Below are 10,523 nucleotides of genomic sequence, written 5' to 3' on the forward strand. Positions count from 1 at the left end.
GCTAAGCATGAAACTGGAAATACCTCACTGCCTGTAGACCATATTGGTTTGCTCGCTTGCCGGCCATTGTTTACAATTTTTTTAGCGGCAGAAACTTTGATTAAACAGCTCTCAGGGACTTGTTTGTCGATATATCTGATCAGTGTGTCGCAGCATATTGCACAAACACAAAGGCGAAAGGTTTTAGCCTTTTCAAGTTTTCACAGGATGAAAATCTCTGCGAAAAGTGGGTTCAGCAAGTTTGTCATACAAGATCAGGTCTGATGAAGGGGACGCCATGGAGGCCGAATGCGTGTTCTTTGTTGTGCTGTGCACATTTTGAAGATGGGTATTTCGACGCCGTCCAAGCTTTGAAGGAGCAGCTTGGGATAAATGTACGTCACAAGAAGGTTTTGTTGCCGGGGGCTGTTCCAAGCATCTTTCCCTGCAGCACATCGACGTCCACGGCAAAGCCTATGAAGCTTAGAAAATCTGCTACATTAGAGAAACGGCGGAGATTGGAGGTGGGTTTGTAGAATTTTGTATATCTCGAGCACTAGAATTCGAATGCGTTCTTTTGCAACGCATGGTGCTAGGCACTCGAAAACGGCAAAAACCTGAAGGTAATGACTGTGGTCCACAAGTAGTAGCTACACTATCGTGGGTCCGGAAAAATAACAAAGGCGGTAAACAGACGCTAGAATTGAAAATGCTATAATTTTAGTGTTAGAAATAGCAGCAACAAAAATCAAAGCCTCCCTTACCATTCTGTATTCTGCAGCCTTTCAAAATCCATCGGAATTGGCACGTCTCTTGCCTCTGCTTTGGCTCCGCCATAAGCACTGTCTGCATTTTCGCTGTCAGAATGCTCCTGGTTTGAATGTTCATCCAAAAGATACGGCTCGAATCTGTAGGGTCTAATCACTGCTGTGACATCCTCAGGATCTGAGTCAGTCTCGATTTTCTCACAGAAACAATCCACACTTGAAGAGGAGTTAGAAAAGTTCTCAATCTCAACACTGTCCATGATGAGGCCTATCTATTCTTGTTGTCAATCGAACAGACAAAGATGGGACTCTACAGGCTGTGATGTCATGGCATCACGTGACCGCTGATGGAATGCTTCCATCGCACTTTCCAAGAAACACACTTTTGAGAAGCTGTAAAATTTTATTTCTCAGTGATAATGATTAAAACCACTTTCAACTTACTATACTGTATGTATATTTTTGATATTTATATCAGTTTTACCTAATTTTTTAGGTGTCATATCCACTTTAAGTGCAAACGCTAGATATTTAAACTTTTATGTAGCCTTTTTTAAAGACTACAGAATCAGTATCAGTAGCAGTTTGATATTGCTATGCACAGTACATGATTGTAGGTATTTGGTCATCGTATTCTCCTGACTACCAGGTATATCCTCCTGACTACCTTCCTGGTACATATGTCCTCCTGACTACCTTCCTGGTAGTCAGAAGGACATATGTAATAATCAATTTTCAGCTTTATACCTCAGTTGTGTGTAGGGATGGGTATTGAGAACCGGTTCCTTTTGGGTATTGTTAAGAAATGATTCAATCCACCAACATCAGTAATGTTTCTGCTTAACGATTCCCTTATCTGTCCTTCAGAGTGGCCGTTGTTTTTGGGGGTGTTTGTTAGGAAAATTATCATTTCTCTACATTGATTACAAACCCTGCAGTGCATCTGTAATCAACTTTTCTGCAGCTTTGCTTTGCTTTGAACCTTGAACCAATCGAAGCAATACAGCAATAGATCGAGCAATAGATCGAAGCAGTGCTTCGATCTATTGCTTTGTTGATTCATTTTTTTTCTTTCGCTTTATCTTAATTTTCCCCCACTAAACCCCTAAAGAGCATGTGTCTGTGACTAATAACTTAAAAACGAGGCCGATGCTAACATGTTAGCATGTCTATGGCATTTTCAATGTTAAAGTTAGCATTAAGCAGTTGCAGCTGTCAGCACTTTCGGGTGCATTTGTTTTCTGTATAATAAGTGTTTGTTGTCGTAAAAGAGTCAGATGTATTACAAATTGTAATATTTTTTTAATTTATTTTTGTTTATATACTACTAATAATAACAACCACAACAATAATAGTAATAATAACTAATCTAATGATTAGTTATATACAATTTTAGAGAAAGAGACAAAAAGAACAGAAAATATAAAACCAACTAACAATGAACATACATAAATAAATAAATACATACATGTATACATAAATAAATAAGTGTTTCCTGTGAACAGCTAGTGACTCTTACACCTCCATTTCATCCCTGACTTATTTACATTTAATCAATCAATCAATCAATCAATCAATTTTTTTTATATAGCGCCAAATCACAACAAACAGTTGCCCCAAGGCGCTTTATATTGTAAGGCAAGGCCATACAATAATTATGTAAAACCCCAACGGTCAAAACGACCCCCTGTGAGCAAGCACTTGGCTACAGTGGGAAGGAAAAACTCCCTTTTAACAGGAAGAAACCTCCAGCAGAACCAGGCTCAGGGAGGGGCAGTCTTCTGCTGGGACTGGTTGGGGCTGAGGGAGAGAACCAGGAAAAAGACATGCTGTGGAGGGGAGCAGAGATCGATCACTAATGATTAAATGCAGAGTGGTGCATACAGAGCAAAAAGAGAAAGAAACAGTGCATCATGGGAACCCCCCAGCAGTCTACGTCTATAGCAGCATAACTAAGGGATGGTTCAGGGTCACCTGATCTAGCCCTAACTATAAGCTTTAGCAAAAAGGAAAGTTTTAAGCCTAATCTTAAAAGTAGAGAGGGTGTCTGTCTCCCTGATCTGAATTGGGAGCTGGTTCCACAGGAGAGGAGCCTGAAAGCTGAAGGCTCTGCCTCCCATTCTACTCTTACAAACCCTAGGAACTACAAGTAAGCCTGCAGTCTGAGAGCGAAGCGCTCTATTGGGGTGATATGGTACTACGAGGTCCCTATGATAAGATGGGACCTGATTATTCAAAACCTTATAAGTAAGAAGAAGAATTTTAAATTCTATTCTAGAATTAACAGGAAGCCAATGAAGAGAGGCCAATATAGGTGAGATATGCTCTCTCCTTCTAGTCCCCGTCAGTACTCTAGCTGCAGCATTTGAATTAACTGAAGGCTTTTTAGGGAACTTTTAGGACAACCTGATAATAATGAATTACAATAGTCCAGCCTAGAGGAAATAAATGCATGAATTAGTTTTTCAGCATCACTCTGAGACAAGACCTTTCTGATTTTAGAGATATTGCATAAATGCAAAAAAGCAGTCCTACATATTTGTTTAATATGCGCTTTGAATGACATATCCTGATCAAAAATGACTCCAAGATTTCTCACAGTATTACTAGAGGTCAGGGTAATGCCATCCAGAGTAAGGATCTGGTTAGACACCATGTTTCTAAGATTTGTGGGGCCAAGTACAATAACTTCAGTTTTATCTGAGTTTAAAAGCAGGAAATTAGAGGTCATCCATGTCTTTATGTCTGTAAGACATCCTGCAGTTTAGCTAATTGGTGTGTGTCCTCTGGCTTCATGGATAGATAAAGCTGGGTATCATCTGCGTAACAATGAAAATTTAAGCAATACCGTCTAATAATACTGCCTAAGGGAAGCATATATAAAGTGAATAAAATTGGTCCTAGCACAGAACCTTGTGGAACTCCATAATTAACTTTAGTCTGTGAAGAAGATTCCCCATTTACATGAACAAATTGTAATCTATTAGACAAATATGATTCAAACCACCGCAGCGCAGTGCCTTTAATACCTATGGCATGCTCTAATCTCTGTAATAAAATTTTATGGTCAACAGTATCAAAAGCAGCACTGAGGTCTAACAGAACAAGCACAGAGATGAGTCCACTGTCCAAGGCCATAAGAAGATCATTTGTAACCTTCACTAATGCTGTTTCTGTACTATGATGAATTCTAAAATCTGACTGAAACTCTTCAAATAGACCATTCCTCTGCAGATGATCAGTTAGCTGTTTTACAACTACCCTTTCAAGAATTTTTGAGAGAAAAGGAAGGTTGGAGATTGGCCTATAATTAGCTAAGATAGCTGGGTCAAGTGATGGCTTTTTAAGTAATGGTTTAATTACTGCCACCTTAAAAGCCTGTGGTACATAGCCAACTAACAAAGATAGATTGATCATATTTAAGATCAAAGCATTAAATAATGGTAGGGCTTCCTTGAGCAGCCTGGTAGGAATGGGGTCTAATAAACATGTTGATGGTTTGGATGAAGTAACTAATGAAAATAACTCAGACAGAACAATCGGAGAGAAAGAGTCTAACCAAATACCGGCATCACTGAAAGCAGCCAAAGATAACGATACGTCTTTGGGATGGTTATGAGTAATTTTTTCTCTAATAGTTAAAATTTTGTTAGCAAAGAAAGTCATGAAGTCATTACTAGTTAAAGTTAATGGAATACTCAGCTCAATAGAGCTCTGACTCTTTGTCAGCCTGGCTACAGTGCTGAAAAGAAACCTGGGGTTGTTCTTATTTTCTTCAATTAGTGATGAGTAGAAAGATGTCCTAGCTTTACGGAGGGCTTTTTTATAGAGCAACAGACTCTTTTTCCAGGCTAAGTGAAGATCTTCTAAATTAGTGAGACGCCATTTCCTCTCCAACTTACGGGTTATCTGCTTTAAGCTACGAGTTTGTGAGTTATACCACGGAGTCAGACACTTCTGATTTAAAGCTCTCTTTTTCAGAGGAGCTACAGCATCCAAAGTTGTCTTCAATGAGGATGTAAAACTATTGACGAGATACTCTATCTCCCTTACAGAGTTTAGGTAGCTACTCTGCACTGTGTTGTTATATGGCATTAGAGAACATAAAGAAGGAATCATATCCTTAAACCTAGTTACAGCGCTTTCTGAAAGACTTCTAGTGTAATGAAACTTATTCCCTACTGCTGGGTAGTCCATCAGAGTAATGTAAATGTTATTAAGAAATGATCAGACAGAAGGGAGTTTTCAGGGAATACTGTTAAGTCTTCTATTTCCATACCATAAGTCAGAACAAGATCTAAGATATGATTAAAGTGGTGGGTGGACTCATTTACTTTTTGAGCACAGCCAATAGAGTCTAATAATAGATTAAATGCAGTGTTGAGGCTGTCATTCTCAGCATCTGTGTGGATGTTAAAATCGCCCACTATAATTATCTTATCTGAGCTAAGCACTAAGTCAGACAAAAGGTCTGAAAATTCACAGAGAAACTCACAGTAACGACCAGGTGGACGATAGATAATAACAAATAAAACTGGTTTTGGGGACTTCCAATTTGGATGGACAAGACTAAGAGACAAGCTTTCAAATGAATTAAAGCTCTGTCTAGGTTTTTGATTAATTAATAAACTGGAATGGAAGATTGCTGCTAATCCTCCGCCCCGGCCCGTGCTACGAGCATTCTGACAGTTAGTGTGACTCGGGGGTGTTGACTCATTTAAACTAACATATTCATCCTGCTGTAACCAGGTTTCTGTTAGGCAGAATAAATCAATATGTTGATCAATTATTATATCATTTACCAACAGGGACTTAGAAGAGAGAGACCTAATGTTTAATAGACCACATTTAACTGTTTTAGTCTGTGGTGCAGTTGAAGGTGCTATATTATTTTTTCTTTTTGAATTTTTATGATTAAATAGATTTTTGCTGGTTATTGGTAGTCTGGGAGCAAGCACCGTCTCTAACGGGGATGGTATAATGAGGGGATGGCAGGGGGAGAGAAGCTGCAGAGAGGGTGTGTAAGACTACAACTCTGCTTCCTGGTCCCAACCCTGGATAGTCACGGTTTGGAGGATTTAAGAAAATTGGCCAGATTTCTAGAAATGAGAGCTGCTCCATCCAAAGTGGGATGGATGCCGTCTCTCCTAACAAGACCAGGTTTTCCCAGAAGCTTTGCCAATTATCTATGAAGCCCACCTCATTTTTTGGACACCACTCAGACAGCCAGCAATTCAAGGAGAACATGCGGCTAAACATGTCACTCCCGGTCCCGATTGGGGAGGGGCCCAGAGAAAACTACAGAGTCCGACATTGTTTTTGCAAAGTTACACACCGATTTAATGTTAATTTTAGTGACCTCCGATTGCGTAACCGGGTGTCATTACTGCCGACGTGAATTACAATCTTACCAAATTTACGCTTAGCCTTAGCCAGCAGTTTCAAATTTCCTTCAATGTCGCCTGTTCTGGCCCCCGGAAGACAATTGACTATGGTTGCTGGTGTCGCTAACTTCACATTTCTCAAAACAGAGTCGCCAATAACAGAGTTTGATCCTCGGCGGGTGTGTCGCCGAGTGGGGAAAAACCGGTTAGAGATGTGAACGGGTTGGCGGTGTACACGGGGCTTCTGTTTAGGGCTACGCCTTCCTCCTCACAGTCAACCCAGTCAGCCTGCTTTCCCGCTGCTCGGGATCTGCAGGGGGGAACTACGTCGGCTAAGCTACCTTGGTCTGCACCGACTAAGGGCCTGGCAACTGTAGAATTTTCCACGGTGCGGAGCCGAGTCTCCAATTCGCCAGCCTGGCCTCCAAAGCTACGAATAGCTACACTTATTACAAGTACCGTTACTGCTAAAGGAGGCCGAGGAATAACTAAACATTTCACACCCAGAGCAGAAAAGTGCGGGAGAGACAGGATAAGCCGCCATTGCTAAATCGGCTAAGAGCTAGTAGCTAACGCTAAGCTAGCGGATTTCCTAAAAACACGCAAAAGTGAATAATGTGTAAATAAGTTTATAGGTGATTCAGCAGAAGGAGTGCTTTAGTTAAGGCACGTAAAGATTAACACTGGAAACAATCGTAATCTAGATAACTAGATCAATCTAACTGCGCAGAGTAAACAGCTAACAGATACAGAAAAACACCGCTGTGCTCCGGAACAGAAGGTGATACCAATACCGCAAGTTTAAATGACCAGTTTGTTTCGGTCAAACCATATTTTCAATGTGTTAATTTCTTCAGTGATTTCCTCCAGAACTATCTGCCAGATAGAAAACTGCTGCATCCTAGTAAGAGCAGAATACTACTGGCATGAATTTGAATAAGGAAAGTATTTTTTTTTTGTTTTTTTTTCTCACCAAAATATAGATGATGCACTCACTGCATTTATTGTCTGGAATAGTCCCAGATTGCATTTCAGAGCTTCTAGAATTCAAACATTTTCGTGCAGGGTGGTGTTTGGGGGTAATTTTGGGTTTTCAGCTTTTTTTGTTTTTCATCACTTTCATCCCTGAATATGTCAATCATGAGTCACTTTTGTGTGGATTAAAGTTACTAACTGGACTCCTGTCTTGTTGCCAGAAAGAAACGAGAATCGTCCTCTGTTCTGTTCACAAGCTCCAATGCTGCGCGGCCTCTGACAGTCAAGTTAGAACGATAGAATCCAATCGGAATTAATAACATCAAAGCAAAACAACGTTTGTTTATTTTATTTATGTCCAGAGATCAAGGATACAATGACCAATTTCATATTTATTACTTTAAGACTCAATGAAATACATAGAAATCCATAAAGCCTACTTTTAGTACAAAATTCACAAGAGGTATTGGAAAAGGTAATCGATAAGAATCGGATCGATAAGCAGAATCGATAGGGCATTGATATTGATAATCTTATCAATACCCATCCCTAGTTTGAGAATGTCTTTAGCAAGGCATCAGCGTGTCATCTGTAAAAATATTTCAGTAGCATACAAACTAGGGGTGCAGTGACAAATCATGAAACTGGAAAAAACAAGTACTATTTTCCACCACAATCCTTGGGCTGTATGCCATTTACAAAAATGAGATTTGCAAAGTATTGCCATGTTCAGGGTGTTTTTTTTATAAATGTGATCACACAAAATGCATTGTGTAAAAATTTAGGCAGAATGTTGTGGAAACTTAAGCTGCTCAAGCCCAGTTGTTGAGCAATTCAAATGACATTCATCTTTTATTCATATATACTCAACAAAAATATAAACCAACACTTTTGGTTTTGCTTCCCATTTTGTATGAGATGAACTCAAAGATCTAAAACTTTTTCCACATACACAATATCACCATTTCACCTCAAATATTGTTCAGAAACTAGTCCGAAATCTGTGATAGTGAGCACTTCTCCCTTTGCTGAGATAATCCATCCCACCTCACAGGTGTGCCATATCAAGATGCTGATTAGACACCCTGATTAGTGCACAGGTGTGCCTTAGACTGCCCACAATACAAAGCCACTCTGAAAGGTGCAGGTTTTGTTTTATTGGGTGGGATACCAGTCAGTACTGGTGTGACCACCATTTGCCTCATGCAGTGCAACACATCTCCTTCGCATCATCCGTGAAGAGAACACCTCTCCAACGTGCAAACGCCAGTGAATGTGAGCATTTGCCCACTCAAGTCGGTTACGACGACGAACTGGAGTCAGGTCGAGACCCCCGATGAGGATGACGAGCATGCAATGAGCTTCCCTGAGACGGTTTTCTGACAGTTTATGCAGAAATTCTTTGGTTATGCAAAACCGATTGTTCAGCAGCTGTCCGAGTGGCTGGTCTCAGACGATCTGGAGATGAACATGCTGGATGTGGAGGTCCTGGGCTGGTGTGGTTACACGTGGTCTGCGGTTGTGAGGCTGGTTGGATGTACTGCCAAATTCTCTGAAACGCCTTTGGAGACGGCTTATGGTAGAGAAATGAACATTCAATACACGAGCAACAGCTCTGGTTGACATTCCTGCTGTCAGCATGCCAATTGCACGCTCCCTCAAATCTTGCGACATCCTGTGGCATTGTGCTGTGTGATAAAACTGCACCTTTCAGAGTGGCCTTTATTGTGGGCAGTCCTAAGGCACACCTGTGCACTAATCATGGTGTCTAATCAGCATCTTGATATGGCACACCTGTGAGGTGGGATGGATTAATCTCAGCAAAGGAGAAGTGCTCACTATCACAGATTTCGACTGGTTTGTGAACAATATTTGAGGGAAATGGTGATATTGTGTATGTTGGAAAAAGTGTTTAGATCTTTGAGTTCATCTCATACAAAATGGGAGCAAAACCAAAAGTGTTGCGTTTATATTTTTGTTGAGTGTAGATATACGTATATAATATACAGTGGTCCCTCGTTTAATCCGCGAAGTAGTCAGCGCTATTTTTTGCAATTATTATAGATGTTTTAAGGTTGTAAAACCCCTCACTACACACTTTATACACTTTTCTCAAACAGGCATTAACATTTTCTCACTTTTCTCTCCTGTGTAAACACTCTCTTTTTTCTTCTGGGCGAGAAGATTATAAACAGACACACGCAGAACTCTCCCTTCGCTCACTGCCTCCAGAGGTATGGATGCGGGACCCGCAAAGAATCCAAGTCCTCTCTCGGTGGCCACGAAGCTCTGCGGCTGCGGTCAACATCCACGTCAAAACAGCGAGTGTAGTCTCTGGACCTGTTGCAAGATTTGGCGCAGCTCCACACAGCAGACAGGAGGGTGGTGTGAGTGGCCCGCTGCTGCATTTACTGAGCCTGCAGACTCAGTAAGTGCATCGGAGGCAGTGAGAGCAATCGCGGTGATGTTGACCGGTGCCGCGACCGGCCTGCCTGATAAGGACGCAGAACACAATGCGCTGTTAAAAAAAAAAAAAAAAGCATGCAAAATTGCACTAAAAAAAGTCTGCAAAACTGCGAGGCCGTGAAAGGTGATATATATATATATATATATATATATCATTGTTTACTTGCTATGTGGCAAGCAGATTTGGCCCCTGACACGTCCGGCATGGCAGGTGACCTTTGGGGTTAGCGTAGGATGCATGGAACCAGTACAGATTGACTATAAAGAGTATGAGGGTGATAATTTCAGTGAAACACCAAGTCCAGGATTAAATGGGCATTAATTTTCTCACCTGAAATGTTCTGAACATTAGTTGGTACCCCTTTGATGGGTGGGGTCTTGTTGGGTTTTGATGCGCTTTCAGTATTCATGATTCTTGTTTTTGTGTGTGTGTTGAATTGTAGGTTGAATGTGTTTACACCTAGTCCAGACATCATGAGCACCATTCTCACCAACGGATTTTGACAGTTTAGAAATCCAGCAGCAATATAATGACATCAACAAACCGCTGGGACCTTGCAGCAGAGACTGAGTGGGATAATGAGAACAGTTCAGCACGACTCTTTGAACGCTCACGAATCAAAGCTCTGGCAGGTAGTTTACACTCTGGTGTCAGTTAATCTGCCTGTTTGCATGGTTCAAATGTTGTCGCTGCATAAAAATAAGGTTGGGCAGTTTGACTATTATTTTGTCCATTGCCAGTGGCTGTATGACCACACGACGTGGAGGCACCATCATGATGCCATAACCACCACCGTGCCACACACACTAATTCCATTGTCCCTACTGTAACATAAATATATATTATTGGTTTGCACTGGGGATTTCAACACAGAGCAAATTGAACATATGATGAATATAGACTTAGGTGTGTCATAAAAAATCGATTCACGTCCAAATCGTGAGTCTATAT

General features: G+C 40.9%; 1 protein-coding gene across 1 annotated transcript in view; it reads left to right on the plus strand.

The window, feature by feature from the left end:
• Positions 1–9,775: 9,775 nt before the first annotated feature.
• LOC117517969 (spectrin beta chain, non-erythrocytic 1) overlaps positions 9,776–10,523 on the plus strand; it is a 137,712-nt gene continuing 136,964 nt past the window's right edge. The window contains 3 exon segments of the mRNA XM_034179088.1: positions 9,776–9,782; positions 10,051–10,112; positions 10,114–10,204. Coding sequence (XP_034034979.1) covers positions 9,776–9,782; positions 10,051–10,112; positions 10,114–10,204 — 160 coding nt within the window.

Source organism: Thalassophryne amazonica, chromosome 9, assembly GCF_902500255.1.
Source record: "Thalassophryne amazonica chromosome 9, fThaAma1.1, whole genome shotgun sequence".
NCBI classification, from domain to species: domain Eukaryota; kingdom Metazoa; phylum Chordata; class Actinopteri; order Batrachoidiformes; family Batrachoididae; genus Thalassophryne; species Thalassophryne amazonica.